The sequence below is a fragment of the Canis lupus genome, chromosome 5 (genome assembly GCF_003254725.2).
Source record: "Canis lupus dingo isolate Sandy chromosome 5, ASM325472v2, whole genome shotgun sequence".
Lineage (NCBI taxonomy): Eukaryota > Metazoa > Chordata > Mammalia > Carnivora > Canidae > Canis > Canis lupus.
In genome coordinates, this window is record NC_064247.1 from 54942013 (window position 1) to 54962196 (window position 20184).

Sequence of the window (20184 nt, forward strand, 5' to 3'; positions counted from 1 at the left end):
TTGGTCCAGTGTCTTTCCCTCTCTGAGTTTGTTTCCTCATTGGGTGCATAGGGCCGAGCACCTCTGCCCTGTACAGCTCCAGGGGCCGAGGAGAGGGCCAGCTGTGGCCTCCTGGTGTCAGGTACCTTGGGGGGCCTGGCAAAGGGGCCCTGCCACAATGGAAGCTCCCTGAGGGCACAGCTGTTTGGCAGCTGGGTGCGGGAGCCCATGAGAGCCTGCAAAGGGCCTGGGGCCCACTAAACCACCATGCCCTGTGCTTCTCCCCCAGTTCCCGATGGGTCCAGGCTCCGACGGCCCGATGGGAGGCATGGGCGGCATGGAGCCACACCACATGAACGGATCGTTAGGTAAGTGGGTGCCCACCCCGTGGCCACACCGCCCCCTGCCCGACCCTGCCCACGCGACTGTCTTTGGCTCTGCCAGGCCTGGTTCCCCAGTACCTTGGCTGGGCCCATGGTAAGATCCTCAGAGATCCAGGCAGGACAGAAGACTGTCGGCACAGAAGCAGTGTGGGATTTTGGCGGGGGGGGGGGGGGGGGGGGGTGGTTCGGAGGCCTCTCCACTTAAGAGAAAACAAGAAACTGAGTCCGTCTTCCTTCCTTGCAGGGTCAGGTGACATAGATGGACTTCCAAAAGTAAGTGTGTCCTCTGTTTCCTCCCTCATGGCATCCACCCTCCCCCAGCCCTGAGGCCCCAAAAAGCTTTTCTCCCCATCTGGTGGGCAGGTTGCTGGGGCACCAGGCCTCACCTCCTCTCTCCTCTCTCCAGAATTCTCCTAACAACATAAGTGGCATTAGCAATCCTCCAGGCACCCCTCGAGACGATGGTGAGCTAGGAGGGAACTTCCTCCACTCCTTCCAGAATGACAATGTAAGTGCTGCGGTCACCCACCCCCACCCATGTTGCCCTCAGACCATCCTCTTAGCCCTGGGACCTGGGACTGCTTATTTAACAAGTTGTGCAGCCTCCTGGCCAAGACCAGCCTGGCAGCTGTGCAGAGCCCTCACCTTCCTGCTGCGTGGCCCTGACCCCACCCTGACCCCTGGCAGGGCCTTCTGGAGGCTTCTGCAGGGAAGCACGATGCCTCCAATACTGAGAAAGCTGAAGTGTCTGGAAGGACCCTGGGTTGGGTCTCAGGAGGCCCAGGCTCTGGCCGCTGGGCCTCTGGGCAGCATGGTCTCTGGGGGCCCACGTGTGTGTGTCCTGGGGAAGAGGGTTCCATGTCCCCTGGAGTTCCTGGGGTCTCCTTGCACAGGGGCTGCCTTCTACTTAGAAAATCTCATTTGAAGAGACAGCATTGTGCTCCAGCAGCTTTGGAGAACCCCAGACAGGCTCCCCTCAGGGCACCCTGGCTGACCTGGCTGGCCCTATGGGGGGGACCTGTGGGGGGCATTGGGTCTGCTGCTTCCTCAGCTGGAAAGGAGGGGGGATTTGAGAGGGGAAGGGGTGGACGGGGGGGCTGCCCGCCCAGCCACGTCCCCACACTGGCCACCTGCAGTCCCCAGGGCCCCCACACCCTGGCCCTCACAACCCCGTCTCTGCTTCCACCCCGCCCCCCCAGTATTCTCCAAGCATGACGATGAGCGTGTGATCCCCTCCTCTTCTCCGAGACGCTGAGAGAGCCGGCATTGCAGGCAGGAAGATGCCAGAAATTATGCAAGAAGAAGTGAGGTGTCATTACCCAGGAGCTGGGGGAGGGGCATCTCCTGCTCCCCCTCAGCCCCAACCCCCTCCTCCAGCCCCCCCACCCATCCCAATTTTAGTTTCATGCAATAAAAAGGCCGAACTTTTTATTCCATAAAACATGAAGGACAAAACTCAAAATAAAAATATATTTCAAGTCCATGACCAGAAAACTCCCACCCCTTGCCATTCCCAAAAGGACCTTTTATGTACGTGACACTTTTTTGTTGTTTGTTTTGTTTGGGGTTTTACCGTTACTGGGATTTTTAAATTTGTTTTCAGGGGGGTTTTTTTGGGGGAAAAATTTTTAAAAATGGAAGCTTCTAGCAAGCCCCCCCCGCCCCACCCCAGTCAACCTCTTTGCTTTCTTCTTTTAAAAAAAAAAAAAAAGAAAAAAGGCCAAAAAAAAAAAAAAAAAAAAAACCAAGCCCTGCTGTCTGTACCCAAGCCCTTCCACCAGGAAAGCTAGTCTAGGTGTGAGGTCTCACGCTGTCTTTGTAGCCATCTAAAAATAATGATAATAATAATAAACTGGGCAGTTTACAATCGGTGGTTTCTTTCAAAAGGCCTTTTTTGGAAAGAGAAAAGCAAGTCCCCTTTCTCCACTTGGGGTTTTTGGTTTGTGCGATGGGCAGGGGAGGGTCAGGAACCTGTTTTAGTTTTGCTCGGTTTCTCCAGGCCGAGGTGGCGGCGCCAGCGGCTGCACAACTGGAACCCCAGGACCCCCTCCCCTCCCACCCCCCCACCAGGTGGCCCGAGGGGCCACACCACCTGCCCGACTGCTTCCAGGACTCCGGCCGGCGGACGCTCGCTGTGACCCGGTGGCATGCACTGTGCTCCCAGGACTGCTTCCTCCTCCTTCCCGGACCTTCCCGCCGGCCCCCCCTCCGCCCCACCCCGCTCTTCCCAGCGAGACTCCTGCCGGCTGGCCCGTGGCCTGGCCGGCGCGCGTGGGGGGAGGCCGCCCCCGACAGGATGGCTATGACCTGGGACGTGGCAGCTGTGACCCGTGCGATCCCGTCCCGCGGCCCTGGCCCGCATCATCCTCGTCGTGTGTTTGGGCCCGGTAGGGCTGGAGTTTGGGTTTTCTTTTACTTTTTTTTTTTTTCCTCTTGATTCTTGCTTCTTTTTCAAAGATGGGAAATTGACCGGAATTGCTCTGTGTACGCTTGGAACTGGATGGAAAGACTTTGGAATAGCTGTGGGGGGCGGGGACACCAACCAAACAGACGCGCCGTTTCCGGTCCTGTTTTTATTTTCAAAAACCGACAAATGCGGCAGTGGAGCCCGTCCCCTCCCAGGAGGGGTGACCCACGGCCTCCGTCACCTCACACCCCCATCGAGACCTCCGTGTCTTGCCCCGAAGACACCCGAATTCTTTGTACATTTACAGCCCCTCCTCCCGCGCCCCTGTAGCTGCTGTTTCCTCCCTCCCTCCCTGATCCATGTATATCATACTATGTGAGATACCATCTGCCTGAAAAAAGACCTTGTGCGGATTATTGGGAACATTGTAGCTGTTTCTGTGTTTTTCTTACCTTGTAGTCTGGTTCTGAATTAAGAGAGGAAAGAAAAGTAATTATGATACATTGTAGTTTGTGTACGATATATGTTGATAACGTTTTATTAAAGGGACATCTTTTTTCCGCAGCCCTTCCTGACGTGTTTGGGGGCGCGGCTCGGGGTTTATGTACTGCCCGCAGGAGGCAGGGTGACCGGTTAGGGCAATCTCCGGTTCGGGCCCCGGGTGCCCGCCGGCTCCTCCCGGGCGCGTGAGCGGGGTCGGGGCGCTCGGGGAAGGAAGACTCCGCGGCCCCACGGCCGTATTTGGGGACCGTCTAAAGTCCACTTCGTCTCCTGCCTGGCGAACACGTGTTGGTTTGCCAGAACGTTCAGGAAGTAGAAAAGGTTCCCGGTGCGGTTTTCTGGGCACCCGGGGCTGCACCCCCCACCCCCCGGCGGTCCTCGGTCCTCCCGTCCACGGTGGTCTAGTGTGCGCCTCAGGCCGGGGCCTGGGAGGATCCTGAGTAGCAGCCGCCTCGCCCTGGATGGGGAGACCCAGGCCCAGGGGGCCCGGCCCCCCGCGGCGCGAGGAGGGCTGGGGCGGCCTCAGCAGCGGGCCCTGCGGATTGGACCATCTGCGAAGTGGAGCCTGCTGCGGCCTCGGCCCGGGGACCCTGCTCCAGGCCCACAGGACGGAGGGAAGCGCCGTGGGAGCCACACGTGGGCTCCGCAGCTCCGCGAGGCCGGGGCCCTCCAGGCGCAAATTGCCTGGTTTGGCCACTGCTTCCCTGCGTGGCTTGTCCATAAACGGGGCGGATGGTTTTTCTTCCTCCCGGGGCCGCGGTGAGGGGCTCGGACGGCGCCCTGGGCTCGCAGGCACAGCAGCATCGGCTGCTGGGGGGTTACTGCCGCACGAGAGGGGGCCCCAGGGGGTGCGGCTTGCATCCTGCCCTTCCTCCTCCGGAACCACGTTGCTTCCTCGGCGCGGTCGCCTCCAAACAAGGGGGGCGGACCTTGCTGTGCACAGAGGATCCTCAGCGGCAGGTTTCGGTCCCAGCAGCGTAGAGCCTCGGCCACGGGCCGACCCAGTGCAGGCAAGGGGACAGCAATGACGAGCAGCCTGCCACTTGGGCCCCAGGATGCCCCCATGCTGCCATCTGTGCAGGTGGAAGCCATGGTGGAGGGGTGCTGAGCTGCAGGGGGCCCCGGGGGTGTCAGGGAAGGTCCCAGCCTACAGTGGGGTCTGCCTCGCATCTCCCCCCCCCACACCTGACGTCCGCTAAACGGGTGAGAACCCTGAGCGCCCCCCCAGGTGGGGGTGCTCCTCAAAGCTGGGGGCCACATCTGTGCTCCTTGTTCCATGATCACCCAGGAGGTGCTGTTACTCCTGGAGCAACTGGATGTTTGTTGAGCACTCACCCCTGCATCCCCCACCCCAGCGTGTGCGGTCACCTGTGTGTGGGTGCTCAGGCAGTGGAAGGTGGAGCCAGTCGCTGTGCCAGCAACCTGGGGGCTCCCAGAGGGGGCCGGGCTGGCCACAGAGCAGGTGTTTTTAAACTGTTAAAGAGCTGGACTGCCCCCAGAGGAGGTCTGCAGTGGGGTACCCTTGGGCCCAATCCTGACCTGGTCGCAGGTTCCATCATGCTCCAGCAGGGACGGAGACCCGTGTTGTGTGTGTCACTGTGGGGGGTGGCGGCTGGAAGGGGCTACACTGTTGCCGACAGGCTGGACTCCTCACCCTGGGCAGTGAGCCAAGCCTGGGTGCAGGTGGTGAGGCTGAGGGGGGCAGGCACTTGGGACTTGGTGGAGTGGGCACCTGTCATCACCTCTCTGTCACGGAGAAAACCAGCTCCTCCCACTACACCACCTGGTCTCTGAGCCCCAGCTCCGCCACCTATAGGGGGAGGTAAAAACCGCCAGTCCTGTCTGCGTCACCTTGCAGAAGAGCTGTGCGGGGGCCTGAGTATGGGGGGCGCTGTGGGCTCAGCTCCGAGGCCCACCCCACAGCGCTGGCCCCTCCCACGGCCCCGGTTGGCTGGCTAGGCGGTCATGCCGTCCCCCTCCTGTTTCCACTGGTATCCAGGGGTTCAGCCAGCACAGCCTGGCTTCAGACAGCCACCACCATGCCACCAAGCCTAAAAACTAAGTTGCAAAGTGGATGTTGTGCAAGCCCGGGAACCAGACACAAGTAGGGCTCCACTTGGCCACAGCTCTGGTGGCCGTGACACTGCTCTCAGATCTCTCCTCAGAGGCCCTCCCGCAGGCAGCGGGCATGACCGGACTGCTTCTCTGGCTAACTGCTCTCAGCCACGTCCCCTCTGTGGAGGACCCAGAACAAGGCCCAGCACACAATAAGGCAATCAACAGTTTTCTTGAATGTGGAAACACTCTTTACCTTGCAAGAACTATGCAAGGATCAAAGAGGATGCTGCGTCTAAGGTGCCGGGCCGGGCCCAGAGCAGGACTTGGAAGTTACGTGAAAGAGAGGCCGCAGCCGAACCAGGGATGGACTTGCTCTGTTAACCCGAATACCAGGGAGAAATCTACAATGCATGTTCTATGCAGGTTCCCTGCAGTCATTATGGAATGTGCCCGCAATTCCGAGTCCCAGGGGAACCCAGCAGGCATCAGAGAGAGCGTATCACGTGGCAGATGCTACACATACATCATCTACGGGCTTCGAAACAAGGTAGTTCATGTTAACCTCAAGTTTCAGGTGAAGAAGATGAAATCCAGAGACAAAGATTCTTATCTATAGTCAAGATGGGCCGTGGGCAGGGAGGGCTTAGGGTGGGCCAGGTCAGGCCCCAGGGCCGCACGCACACGCAGGCAGGCTCACGGTGTAGCCGCTGTGCAGCTACAGGCGCCCTTCCTGACAGCTCCCCACACCAGGCACGGGCTCCAGGGCCCCAGAAGCGCTCTTTATTGGCAGCCAGACCAGCAGGCTGGAGGAGCACTGAGGTTCCGGCAGGCCCAGCACTGCTCTAGAGGCAGGATCTTCTGCGTGAAGGGGGACGAGGGGGCTTCAGACCTCAGGTCGGTCCTTGGCTTACACAGCACCATGCAAATACAGAGCTAAAAACTTCCTGAACGTCTCTGGCTGGAAACCAGTTGGCCCAACAGGTTCCTGGAAAGAACACAGCCCGTTAGGATCCTGCTAGTAGGTTTAATAGCAGCAATGAAAAGAAAGGTTGGTTTTATGTAAATCCTAAATGCCTGGATAGTCACTGCCACCTCCTCTCACGCACAAGGGGGGCAGCGGGGAGCTAGCACTGATGGCTACACGGCTGGGCTGGGGGACACAAAGCACTCCTAGTGCTTCCAGCCAGAACGTGTGCTGGCACTGTCCTCATCCCCTATCCCTCTCACTGCAACCAGCGGTCTGTTGCCCCCTTTGGATCCCCAAATCATCTCTCACTACTTCACACACATTGCTCAGGCCCCTTCTCTCTGTGCTGCACCTGTGCCCAACAGTGGCTTGAATCTGGTTCTGCCCTCAAGGAGCTCACAGCTAGACGTTCCAACAGTGATGAGAAAAGCTGATAGGCCTCACAAAAGAGGTAGGGAAAAGATGCTCAGAAAGCAGGGGAGAAGGTCTTCCATACAAATGACGGAGTCTTAAAGGGCAAGTAGAATGGCCAGAGAGAAACAGCAAAAGCAGGCTGCCTCAGAGAGAGGAGTACATGCACCAGTGCAGAGCGGAACGTAGAAGGGCCAGGCTGAGGCCAGGGCCTGCACGGGGGTGCAGGAGCTGAGGAGAGGTGTGGAGGAGCCATCTGACTAACCAGGATGTGTCTGCCGCTAAGGCAGTGTTCTAGAAGGGAGAGCCCAGAGAAACATGTAGGAGAGGAGAGCAGGGTAAGAGCAGAGGGCAGACGTGGCTGGTGTGGCTGTGGCTGGCACACAAAGGTATCCGGGGCCAAAGAAAGAAGAGGGCCCAGAGCAGAGAGGCGTTTCCTGCGCAGAAACAGCACCGACAGATGCGGGAGAGGTAACAAGGCAGCTGACAAGCCCATTTTTCAAAGGCCCAACACCAGTTCCACGCAGCACACCTGCTCAGGCCGTGCAGGACCCAGGACACAGCCGGCACCCCTATTCCATTCTCTCACAGCCCCTGACGCTGCCCTGACCCTTCAGTGCACTTATCACTGCCTGACGTCACATAGTGAATTTAGACAAGGGGGCTGCACAGAACACAGGCCTGGACTCTGGCAGCAGAGCCCTGGGGTGTGACAGTCACAAGGCCATGGGACGAATCCCACGTCCGTGGGAAGAAATGATGAATGCCTTGTCCACAGGCCCTGCCTCCGAGGAGCTTGGAGCTCAGTTTGATGGAGGAGAAAAACCTACAGAATAGCAGCGGGATTGTGCTATGATGGGGGAACACGGGCTACAGGGACCCCACCCCGAGGCACTGCAGTGAGGGCAGCAGTGGGTGGTGGGTCCTTTCACTAACCCTGGAAGGACAGGACAGAGAAATGGAAGGCAGGGGGAGAGGGTAGCAGCAGCACCCAGTAAGGCCCAGAGGGGCGCTGTGAAGAGCTGGGCGTGCTGAGTGCACAGGGAAGCAGGAGGGCAGCGGAGGACTGGGCAGGGCCCAGGGTGGAAAGGCACCGTTCTAGCGGACAAGCCCTCCAGGTAGAGATCCTGGGCAGAAGTCCCTAAAGCCAGGGTCCCACTTGTGAGCATTCCTTCAACCCCACCCTTGGCTCACTCTGGGGAAACTGTGTAATGGCCCTGTTCTAATCACCAGGCTGGAGATGGCTGGACTTACCACAACCACTTTCTTTTTGATCACTGGGCGACACCAAAAATGCTGATAGAGGAGCTGGTCCGAGTCCACCCAGACCAGATTCTTGATGCCGTCGTTAGACGCCAGGTCTGTGGTGTTCAGCTGTAAAACCAGGAACTGGAAGACGCGTCCATCGGTGCCCACACTCTGCACAACAACCGGCTGCTCCAAAACCTTAGTGTGGTTCTGAGAGGAGAGGGGGACGAGTCCATCAAACCAGCAACAGCCGGGGTGAAGAGCAGCAGGGAACAGGCAGCTTCTAGCTCCGGCCTCTACAAATGCCTGCCCCGCTTAAGGTTCCCATGACCGGGCAATGGTAACAGGAGGAGGAGCTCAGGACACCATCCAGGGCGAGTCCGTCCCTCCCTCCCCCAGCCTGGCTCTGCCTGACCCGGGCCTCCTGGTTAATAAACACGTGACAGTAATTCCTGCCGCGGGGGCCGGGGGGGGGGGGGGGGGTGAGGACGGGCCAGTGGCAGAGCACAGGAGGTGATGGGAAATCCAAATAGTGATCTCAGTTCCACCAAATGTTAACCTGGAGGGTCAGGTAATATATGACCTTACTCTGCTCAGCTCTCAACTGCCTGACAGATGAGGAAATTGAGACTTGTCTGGTGGCATCACACGGACGTGTGGCCCCAGGAGGCAGACTAGCCAGTGCCTCGCTCCAAAGGGCTTGGCACTGCACAATGCCCAGGACCTGCAGGCAGTCGCCTGACCTGAGCTTTGTGCCCCCGGCAGCTCTGAGAACATGTCAGATCCCTGGCATGCCCACACCACCGTGCCAGCACCGGGCTTTCACCTGGCAGCACATTTGCTGATGATCCCTTCAAATCAGCACTACTTGGTAACAGTAATGGTAGCAACCAGCTACTGCAAGCCTCTCGTGTGCCAGGCATCACAGTGGTTCTATAGCCACTGGTAATCTCATGAATCCAGCAGTCTGCTCCCATTTCACAGATGGGGAAACTGAGGTTCAGTACAAGGTTGCCCATGACAGGTGAGCCAGGATCATATGCCATGCTAGGAAATCACTGAAAACTCTAACATTGTAGCTGACACTTAACATCCCATGATATCGGGTGGTAGTACCTCTTTTCATGCCCAGGAGTGTCCCGTGCGGATGAAAAATTATACGTTGACCCCACTGAGCCTTTCCAACAGTCCAGTTTGGTGATGGCTACCTGCTGGACAGACCCGGTAGGCAGGCCCCATGAAGCAGAGCATCCTTGATTCAAAAATGCTGCCTACGTTCACCCCTCCAGAGCTGGATGACATTAGGAATAGCTAATGTCAGACCTCGGCGTGGGCCACACTGGGACTGTTGGCCTTAGAAATACCTGTTCTTAGCTGCATGAGAAATAAATAAAAAGAAAAGTACCTCTAAGTGTTAGCTGAGAATTCTGTATTGACTCTTATCTCCCTCTACAGATCAATAAAACTGCAGGTAGTACATAAATTTCTCAGCAATTTTACCTTTTACATGGAGGCACTTCCCATAATTGCTCAACTTCACATCCCCAGGAATAATTTGTACCTGGAGGGGTGGGGGAGGTCTCCTCTCCTACCCAACCGGGTGGCAATTAGTGGTAGCATTGCTACCCATGCTCTGCTGGCAACAGCTGGCACAGAAGCTACAATGAGCCTGCAGACTGGGTACCTGGCATGCGACTCTGTCTGTTTCCTTCCCCTGCCCCAGAGTTGAGAGGCAACACATCTTTTGAAGCTGGAGGGACCAGGGCTCCAATGCTTGCTTCCCTACTCAATAGCTATGGGATCTTGGGCAAGTCATCTAACCTTCCAGAGCCTTCATGAGTACGTAGTCAAGGAATGGAAGAAAGACAACCTTCAAGGACTGGAAAGACAAAAAAGGTGACATAAAGATGTAACAGCTGCTAATCTCTTGGCTGTGACACTGGGAAAGGTACTTAGCTTCCTGAACCTCAGTTTCATCTGTAAAATGAAGCTAATGGCACCTGCCAGAGGGCTGCTGTACGGATCAAACAATGCAGTGGTTTTCAAATTTTAGGGCTGTGTTTTTCAACGTTGGGCTTATTCCAGCATCACCTGGAGGGCTTCTTATAACACTGGTTACCTGGGCCCCACTCCCAGAGTTTCTGATGCAGAATTTGTACTTCAACAAGTTCCCAGATGATGCTCATGAGCTAACCCAGGACCATACTTTGAGAAACACTGATCTAAAGAATCCTCATTAAATGTCTGGCATGTAGCAAGGTCCAATCCACTCCCTATCTCATCTGGCCAACCACACCTCTGCAACCCCACCTAGATCTCAGATCAAGTAGGATGGGAAACAGGTGAAACAGAACATCATGAGTCTCCTCCTGGAGGGCCTCAGACTCAGGAGCTGGCAGCTCTCAGCCCTCGCCCAACAAACACACACACTCCCCACACCCCTACCGCCCCCCACCCCAGGATCCAGTGTCCAGGCCTGCTGAAGGAATCCCATACTGTTATTTTTTACGGGAGGCCTTTGCTCCCAGGGCAAGCTCTCCCCCATTTTGGGGGTAGCTCTGTGGGACCACCACTCAGCCTGCATTCTCCACCATCCAGGTCCTCGAAACCTCCTCTGAGAATTAAGGGGCTATCACCAAGTGGTATCTTGGTCCCTGAACCTGTCCTCTCTTGGGAGACAGGTCTACATTATCTCCTCCTGCCCAATGGAGCCTTGTGCTCTGGTTCTGCTATCACAGAATCAAAGGGGTGTACAAGAGCACAAGTAACTCAAGCCTTAGGAGCTGGGCACACCTAGTTCTGACCCTTTCCCCACCACTCACTGCTATGTAAGGCTGAACAAGCTGCTTAGCCTCCCTGCAGCTCAGGGGCATAACTGGAAAATGGGGATAATAAAGAAACCTTGTGGGCTATTCTGATCAACAAGTGAAGTGGCTTATGGAAACGACACGCAGGCACACAGCAGGCCCCAGGCAGATGTCAGGGTATCTCCGTAGGGTGGATAGAAGCACCTGTCCCTAGAACTCCTCAGTCAAGGAAGGAATCCCTTGTGCCTCCCTCCTTTCTTCGAGCAGTGTAAGGCCGGAAGTCAACATCACATAAGGTAGCTCGGTGGTCTCCTCCACATACATACCCCATAAAGGCGCCGGGCCTGAACCAGGGCATTGCCAAAGGCAAACAGGATCATCTTGGCTCGCAGCTGGTCTGGTCGAAAGCGGTGTGGTCGTAAATTTGCTGTCTCCAGGAAATACAAGGTGTGGGGGTAGGGGTAAGGATAACCCTCCTGGAATCCTGCAAGATGCATAATCAGGTAGAGGAGCAAAAAGGATCATCAGCTTGTCCCAAAGCCTTTAGAAAGTCACCTCACCTTGGCTCAGTGCCAGGCACTACAGAGACTCCGTAAAGGCAGATGTTATCACTACAGCTCGGGGGATGGCAAACTTCAGCCTGCCTGCCAGCCAAATCTGGCCCCCCGCCTGTTTTTGAAAATAAAGTTTCTACTGGAGCATAGCCATGCCCACTCATTTACACAATGTCTCCGGAGTAGCTGTCACAGAGACCATATGTGGCCTGTAAAACCTGAAATATTTACTATTTGGCTCTTTATTGAAAATTTTGCCAACCTGTGTCAGGTCATTCCTGTGGGCTGACTCTAACTCCGCCCTCTTTCTCACTATTCAAGCACATAGATGACAGGGATGTTAATAGGAGAAAACCTGAAAACTAGAGTAATTATTTTTTTAAAGCAAATCATTTGCAAAATTCCCTACTTAATTATTAGCGGTAAGTGACTCGCTTCATACTCACAAGTGATCTGCAAATCCTGGCACTGAGGATTAGAGCTTAGCCCTTGTTCTCCCCAGCCACACCCCTGCCAGGCCATCATTCTTGTCCCCTGCACAGCTAAGAGTAAACTCTTGGTAGGCTGGCAGCTTCTGGAATGAGTAACCTGGGTTAGTTAGAGTGGGTGAGGAGGAGGAAGAAGCTGGGAAAACATGGGCTCTGAAAAACCCAGACGCAAGCACTACTTGAGAGCAACACCCTCCCTTGGGCCACCGTCTTGGCTTTAGCTGCTAGCACCCTGTGCAGCCAGCCTGAGACAGGCTCCAGGTACAGCCAGGTGCCAGGAACAGAGGCCAAGCATGGCTTGCCACTGCCTTTGAGGGGTTCAGTCTGGGGGGCCCCACACGAAGGGACAGGTGAAGATGTGGGCAGGGTGTGTTGGAGGCTGGGAAAGGACAGAGGGAGGGGCCCTGATGACCGGGAGGACCCCAGAGCATTTCTGGGAAGGAGTGACTCCAAAGATGAACTACTGAGGTGGGGACAGAAAGAAGCAGCCGGCCACAGACCCCAGTCAGGGGAGAGAGGGCACGCCAGAGCCTGAGGTGAGGAAGGGCACAGTGTGCTGTGTGTAGCTGGACAGGGCAGGGGTGGTGCAGGGGCAGAGAACAGCCCCCCAAACCCTCAGATGGTAAGCTGAGGAGTTCCACCTGTACCCAAGAGGCATCGGGAGGTAGGCACGCAGGCAGGAAGGCAAGGGGCAGAATCTGTGTTTCAGAAGGGTGGCTCTGGAACTGGGAACCAGATGGACTGAGAGGAAAGAGCCCAGGTCAGGTTGGCCGGCTAGCTGGGAGGTTGTGGCAGCAGGCTGGGCCTGCTAGAAGCTGTCACCGTGGAGATGAGGTTAGAAGGCAGGCACTAGGACTCCTAGGGGCGGACTAGAGGGTGCGAGCCTGATGTTCCAGTTTCTGTTGTGGTGGCCAGAGGGGTGGCGGTGTCTTATTCCATGGAGTTTAGATGAATAGTTCCATCCAAGGCCTGTAGGGCTTCCTCTGTCCTTGCAGGAGGTCGGCCAGAGTTTATAGGGTGCATAGAAAGAGGGGCGTCTTTCAAGGGACTTGTGAATAAAGGACTTGGCGCCTGGCCCAGAGCCCCTCAGCCACCCATTACAACTCTGATGTAACAGTTACCTCAGGGATCAAAAGCAAAGTCAGCCTTTGAGCAAACCCCTTAGATTCCCTGAGTCTCATCTTCTTGCCCACAAAGTGGGGATAGGCTGCTACATGGCTCTTAGGAAAAATGCGTGTGAGGTGCCAAGCACACAGTATTCAGTATGCTCCTTTCCTCTGGAAAAAGCGCATCCCTCATCTCCTCACTGCCTGGAGATATGAGGCTATGACACTTACCCGTGTTGTCTTCCACGTCATAAACATTGCATTCCTGAAGGTCAATAGTGGGAGATATGGGATAGAAGGCCTCAAGAATATGATTTTTTGTAGCTTCCACCTCCTCTCTGGAGGCAATGGCAGGCAGCGGATCCTTGCTGTTCAGTCGGGCTCCACTAGGACCACAGACCTGAAGGAGAAAAGACTCTAAAAAGAGGAGAGAGACAATCAGTCTACCCTGGTCTAGAGCCTTCATCCTGCCATGTAGCTCAAATCTTAGTGCCTTCCTAGCTGCTCAGCCTGATCGCAGAAAACAAAACTCTGATCAAGATGCTGACAAGGGGACCAACCAATGCCCTCTTCTTCCTGTGTTCCCTCACCAAAGAGCCCTGAAGCCTGGCAGTCTCTGTGGGTTCAGGGCTGCCCCACCCAGATCTTCCCAAGCACCTGCTCTACGCTGGGGACCAGAAATGATTGAGTTACCCTCTGCTCTCAAGAAGCTTCCTAGGTAGTAAGCGCATACAGAAGTGTGAACCATACTCCGAGACAGAAGAGATGGGGAAAACTGACCTCCGAGGCCTGCGATGCTTCCCAAAAGCGGATGCTTTTAAGCTAGTTTCCGAAGGATGGATAAGAGCAGAGTTGCTCAACTTCAGCAGTATTCTCATTTTGGACTGGATAATTCTTTGGTGAGGGGAACTGTTCTGTGCACTGCAGAGTTCTGGCAGCAGCCCTGGCTCCTATCCACCAGTTGCCAGTACAACTCCCCCCTGTTCAATGAAAAATGTCTCCAGACTTTGCCAAATCTCCCTTAGGGGGCAAAACTGCCCTTGATTGGTTAACAGTGTGCCCAGGCAAGAAAAAGGAAAGAAAAACATTTTAGTTAAGGTGGAAGAAACATGTGCAAAGGCACAGAAGTCTGCTCCCCCACAGCAGTTTACTGAGACAACCCAGGTGATTAGGGCATGATGTAGAAGGGGGAATGGAGAATTGAGGGAGGGAGGTGACTAGAGACTAAGGAGAAAGGCTATTAAACTCAGGAAAGGAGCCAAGCTGTCTTCAACAACTGACAGTGAGGAAAAATCAGGCCAGTCAGGAGCCTCACCTGTGACGGATCAGCCTATCTGCTACATAGCTGTTAAGTTTATGAGGAAACACACACACACCGGACAAATCAGCAAAGCTGCCACTGCAAGCGTGTGCACATGTCCCTCACAGAGGTCCCCACAGGAGGCTGTGTGCCACTAGGCAAAATGTGCCTGAAAGGCTCCCTGAGAATGGCCTCCTGAAATTTCTCCAGGGGGCAAATCTTCCTCTGAAGGCGCTTTGGGTGTTTAGAAATAAGCGATCACAACGCAATGGTAAGAGATCAAGGGCGATGATCTTCTATGTCCAAACACTGGTTTGGTCAACAGCACTGTCATCTAATTAGCATGCAGTCTCCCTCACTGGGTGTGTAAAGCAGGAATACTACATCTGTGCATGGATAAACTCTGATCCGCTTATTAAAACGCACCCACACCTCAAGAATAGTTTTCTAAAGTATTTCCTGTTTCCTCACATATAATCTGCAAGAAGATAAATGTGCCTGGACCTCTCCTAACCTTGGGTTTTAGATTCTCCCCGCAGACCACTCTAGTGTGGTTTCCAATTCAATTCCCTCCACATCCCTCCTCCAGTGACAGCTCCAAATGGGGCAGTTTAATTAGAGGTAATAGTTGATGATGGGCCAACAAGTACTCCTCTATGAATGAGGTTCATAATTTCCTTAGTGATGCCATTACCTCTGCATAGCTGACTCCTTGCCAGGAAGCACATACTCAAAAGGGGCAAGTTGGGAGAAACCTGATCAAGCAGAGGTCCTGAAAATCCCAAATCATTCCATAGCTAGTTTCCCTGCTCCGGATTTCCACCAATGAAAATACTGGTGTGCTTCCAATATCCCTAAGACACTTCAGAGTGGTAATCACCCACCCATCCCTTCAGTCAGCACTGCTCATGTGCCATGAACTGTTAGATGCCATGTACAAAAATGAGTAAGATGTGGTCCCTGCTGTCAGGAGTTCAGTTTAGTGGGGCAGATGGAGAAGACATTAGAGAATTCCAATACAGTACAACAAGTGCTCTGATAAAAATAGGTATGATGGGCAGAAGGAGCGCAGAAGCAGACTAGCTAACGTCTGCATTCACATAGGAAGGGGGCTGAGCCTTGCAGACAAGAATTTAGCCAAATGTGGAAAGCAGAAAAAAGCACTTCAGACAGAATGTACAGCACAGTGCAAAAGGTGTAAAAGCTTGATGCCAAAAAGCTGCAAGTGGCTGAAGTGTAAATTTGGCCAAGAGGTGCAGTGGGGGTGGGGGTAGTAGAGATGGACTGAAGATCAGAAAGACTAGCTGGTAGCCAAATCAGTGGGTCGCATCCAATGATAAATGGTTTGAGATCCTGGGAGGCAGTGAGGGATCTGAACAGGGGAGGGAAGTGCAATTTAGAAAGATTACTCTAGCAGCTATGTGGAAAATGGATTTGGAAAAAGAGAAAAGCATGAATGGAGCAAGAAGGCTCTTACAATCAAGTATGAGCTTTGTGAAGGCAGAGACTGCCTGTGCTTTATTACTTCTTTTCTTCAACATTTAGGCACTCACGGGCACTCAACAGATACGGGTGAATTAAGTCATGGGAAGAAGTGATTAAAAACAAAAACGTCTGAGGAGCACCTGGGGCTCAGTTGGTTAAGCGTCCTACTCGTGATTTCAGCTCAGGTCATGATGGCAGGGTTGTGAGATTAAGCCCCACTTTGGGCTCTATGCTAGGCATTGAGCCTGTTTAAAGATTCTTCTTCTTTCTGTCCCTCCTATCCCCCAAAACAGGCTGGTCTGGTCTGTGGCTGATGATAGGAGGATGTGTCTGAGCCTACAAAATTGGTCTGTGAAGGATGGAAATGAGCACAGGTATGGACGTGGTGTTGGTAAGCTGTTAGTGGGGCTAAGAGCAGAATGATTAAAACAAAACAAAACAAAACAAAAAAAACACCAAGATGACCAACCTCGATTCCAGGTAGTAGAAAACGTGTAGTTTTTGGCATAGATCCGCCTTGTCAGAGAGGGATGCTTGAGAATCTGGGATTTACACAGCTGTATCAGACTGTCCACGATGACTGGACTTAGAAGAAAGAAGAGACATTTGGAGATGTAAAGCAACAGGTTGACTCTAAGATCCACTGACCAGAAATCTTATTGCCTTGGGGGAAACTTACCAGTAGGCCTCTCTCTTGGGGGTGTCTTCAGTGGAGTGCCAGAGACGGGCATGAGAGATCACATTCAGAACGCGTTCATCTTGGTTCTCTATATAGTTCTTTGGATCACTGACCAAGCTAAGCACTTTCTCAGGAAGGCCTTCTATTAACTTGGCCTTGGTAAGCCAGAGGGCCTGCTTCACACCTTTGGGGTAATCAGTCACAAAAAAAAAAAACAAAAAACAAAAAAAGAAAACGATTCTGTAGGAGTTGCTTAAGTCTGACAGTACCATCTTAGGGAAATGTCTGCCTTGGGAGAATCAGGATTTGTGCTAGGACATCTGAGGAGTCAGAACTAAAATAAGAGTGGAAGCCAGGACAGCCAGATTTCAACTCAGCTTCAGGACCAACTAATGATGGTCAACAGCTGGCTGAGGTGGTGCGTGCCTGCCCTGGAGGGATTCAAAAAGCGGCAAAGGTGGCTGGGCTCCTAAGGCTGAATCTTGCGGGAAAGAGTCTGTCTGTGGCCTGCAAGATTCAGACTCCAGACTATATGCCAGCATTTCAAATCCTAGATCCCTTTATTAACCCACATCCAAGGCCCTGATTGGAAAAGCTCATGTCTACCAAATATACTCCATTTGTTAGGTGTGGGCCAAGGATTAAGCCCATGTTGCTTTATCAAGGGAAAATAGTTTTTGTTAAATAATGGAAATAAGAGACCATGAATAACTTGAGGGACCCTGAGTTGGGGAACATTGAAACATAATCTTTCACATCTCACCTAACCCTGAACTTCTATAATGAGCTATCTTTAAGCAGATTTTTGTATGCAGAAGCTGTATGAAATGCATTGCTGTTTTTTGTTGAAAGGATCACATGTTCTATTTATTACACAGGATCCTCCCTGGCCTTACTACCAGAAGGTTGGGGTTTTCCTGGGATAGCATGGTTTTGTCTTATGGACATAGTGAGACTACATAACTGAAAATGTTCTTCTCTATAACAGGAGTCAACAACTTTTCCCTAAAGGGCCAGATAACAAATATTTTCAGCTTCTGAGCTGTACACATTGTCACAATTCCTCAACTCTGTAGCAATGAAAACAGCCACTTACAAGTAAACAAGTGGGTGTGGCTATGTTCTAATAAAACTACAGAAACAGGCAACTGGCCTAGTCAGTTGACCCTGTCTCTGTATCATTAACAGGCTGAGAGCCAAGTTAAGGGCTCCCCTTTAGCAAGCAGAACCTCACAGAATGGATTTTTTTTTTGTATTCACCTCAGTGTTTTATTTTTCCTTTGTGTGGATTTCCTCACCTCCATGTTTTTAATTTAATTTGGCTGTGCTGTAAAATTTTTGTAAGATGCCTGAAATACTTTTCGGGAAAAGATGTAATATCAATAAAGAAAAATAGATTGGATTCAGATTGCTTCATTTTTAAACATTAAGGACAGTTACTGTCAGTGGGATGGGCTGCGATGCCAAGCAAAACTCCCTTACTTCACCTTCCCCAGATCGGGCTTCCCTGAGGGAAGAAAGTGCCCAGCATTAGGAACCTAAATTATGCATCAAATCTACATACCAGTCTCCTACCGTCAAAACGATGCTAATACTGTATTCTTCTCCATGAGTGTAGTTACAAGTTAATGGCAGGCTGGTGACTGCTTTGGTTAGTAGGCTACTTGTGCCAACTGGGAAAACACCAGTTTCAGAGACTTATTTTCATTTGTAAAGCTATGCCTAGGATTAAATGGAGCCTAGGATACTTTGAAGGAGACTTTCTCAGGCAATTTACTTTGCGCTAATAAATGAAATGCTATGAGGACAGTAAGACTTCACTTTGAGACTTATAGGACCTGGGAAATACAAGCGTTTAGAACAGTACCTTCTGAATTTTGTGGTGCAGCAGAAAAAACATGGGACTGGAGTCAGAGTTTGAGTTCTACAATGCCACTTTTCCTTAAACTTGACAATGGATTAAAAAATTGAGATTTTTATGGTTCACTAGTACATGAATAATATGTAATTATTAGAGCTGCCATTTACTGAGCATCACCACCTATCCTGTGCCAGGAACTTTATCTCTAAATCTGATGGGATTTTAATGGAACTGGAGGATGAAATTCAGAGACTTTGCTTCAAGTCACATACCCTGTAAGTGATGGTGTGGAGGAAAATCTGAGTCTGTCTGCCCTAAAGCCTGGTCATGTTACCAGGGTCACTTAAGGGTGGTACGCCTGGCTTGCTCAGTTGTTAAAGCATGGGACTCTTAGTCCCAGGATTGTGAGTTCAAGCCCCGTGCTGGGTGTGGAGCCTACTTAAAATAAATTTTAAAAAAAGGGGAGGGGGACGCCAAGTCTTGTGAGGTCCATTTCAGCATTCTGATAGGGCAATGGGAATGTTTAGATACCAGAAATTCAGCTTTTGGGAATGGGTTTGAGTGGCTTCAGAGGCTGGCCAGTTGACTTACTCCCCCCCCGGCAAATCTAGGATTTATTCTTTGGTTTAGTTTCCAAATCCTGCCAGGCGTCTTCCTTTCCTAATTACTCTTTGGAAAATAACTGCTCCCACTGACCCTGAGACCGTTTTGTGTTTTCAGAACCTGCTCTACTTCCACGTGATTAAGGGACTAGGGAAGAACAGCAAGAACAGGGAGAGACTCTCAACAAACGAGCCCCTCCCTCCCGCCTCCCCGGACTCTGGAAAATAACTTCTGGTTTTACTCTAGACACAGACTGGTTTTATTCGGCTCAGGCATTTTGACCTGCTCTTAGTGAAAGGGGTGCAGAAGCAGGCCAGATGGCTTTTAGGTCCAGACCCCTTCCTGGAAACATCTCAGTTTTGACCTCTGACAAAGGAGGGGGACCTAGGAGACGGGAGACAGAGCCCTGGCTTCACTATTAACCCAGAGCACGTGTGCCCACAAACCACGTCCCTCTCTGTCACCTTCACCAATCCTGCGAGAACAGGCCAGAGGCCAGGAGATTAAGCATGCTTTAGCCTCCCTCCATCTAATTCTTCGGTGTACAGGTACGTGTCAGGGCGTTAAGAGCTGGAAGGGTCAGTGTGGCCCACCTAGTCAGAACCCCGAGCTCCCAGAAGAGGCCGGCTCCCGAAGATTCAGCCACTTGCCCCGAATCACAGAGCTGGACGGCAGGAGCCGGGTCTGTTCCCTTGGCCCCTCCAGCTCTCTAATCCTGCCTCACACGGGAGCAGCGCTTCTCATCCCACTTGGGCTCGAAACCCTCAGAGGCCGTAATCACTACCCATTTCGCAGACGGAGAAACCGAGACCCACGAAGTTTCAAGGCCACAGGGGGCTGGGGCCAGTGCTGGGCGGAGGGACGGGGCACGAGGTCCCCTCCTGCCCGTCCTATAGGGCCTCACCCTCCAGGAGGCGGCAGCGCTGGTGGAAGACGTAGCAGACCCGATCCTTGTACAGCGGCTGCTCGTGAACCGGAGTCGGGCGGCGGAACTTTGGGTGCGTCCAACCAGGGTCCCAGGGCGGGAAGACCGGCCGCGCCAGGCCGGGCATGAAGTGCATCTTCCCCGCGTAGGTGATGGGCTCCAGTCCGGGGATGTCGTACACCCTGTTCAGGGGCCGAGGCTCGGGCTTCCGCGTGGAGCGCACGCCCCACTCGTACGCCCCGCGTGCCGGGGCCCCGCAGTCCCCGAGGCCGAGCCGCGCAGGGCGAACCAGCGCCCGCCTCGCGGGCCCCGACGCCAACGCCATGCCAACTCGGTCCCCCTCACGCCCTCTACCTGGACGCCGCCATGTTCCCGCGCGCAAGGCCTGCTGGGAGCGAAAGGGGCGGGGCGCCAAGCCTCGT

General features: G+C 53.3%; 2 protein-coding genes across 8 annotated transcripts in view; one reads left to right on the top strand and one right to left on the bottom strand.

The window, feature by feature from the left end:
• Positions 1-3333, top strand: part of SSBP3 (single stranded DNA binding protein 3) — a 164342-nt gene extending 161009 nt beyond the window's left edge. For all 7 annotated transcript variants that reach the window (XM_025427714.3, XM_025427716.3, XM_025427717.3 and 4 more), the window contains 4 exons: positions 269-347; positions 607-635; positions 769-870; positions 1562-3333. In XM_025427714.3, coding sequence (XP_025283499.1) covers positions 269-347; positions 607-635; positions 769-870; positions 1562-1591 — 240 coding nt within the window. In that variant the 3' untranslated portion in view covers positions 1592-3333. The remainder of the gene's footprint in view (positions 1-268; positions 348-606; positions 636-768; positions 871-1561) is intronic.
• Positions 3334-5864: 2531 nt separating this feature from the next.
• On the bottom strand, positions 5865-20162 carry MRPL37 (mitochondrial ribosomal protein L37). The gene is made up of 7 exons (XM_025427710.3): positions 19742-20162; positions 16374-16557; positions 16164-16279; positions 13141-13326; positions 11088-11245; positions 7961-8164; positions 5865-6313 (listed from the first exon to the last, which is right to left on the bottom strand). Exons 1-7 carry the CDS (start codon positions 20085-20087, stop codon positions 6236-6238), a joined length of 1272 nt encoding a protein of 423 aa, XP_025283495.1. The 5' UTR covers positions 20088-20162; the 3' UTR covers positions 5865-6235.
• Positions 20163-20184: the final 22 nt, after the last annotated feature.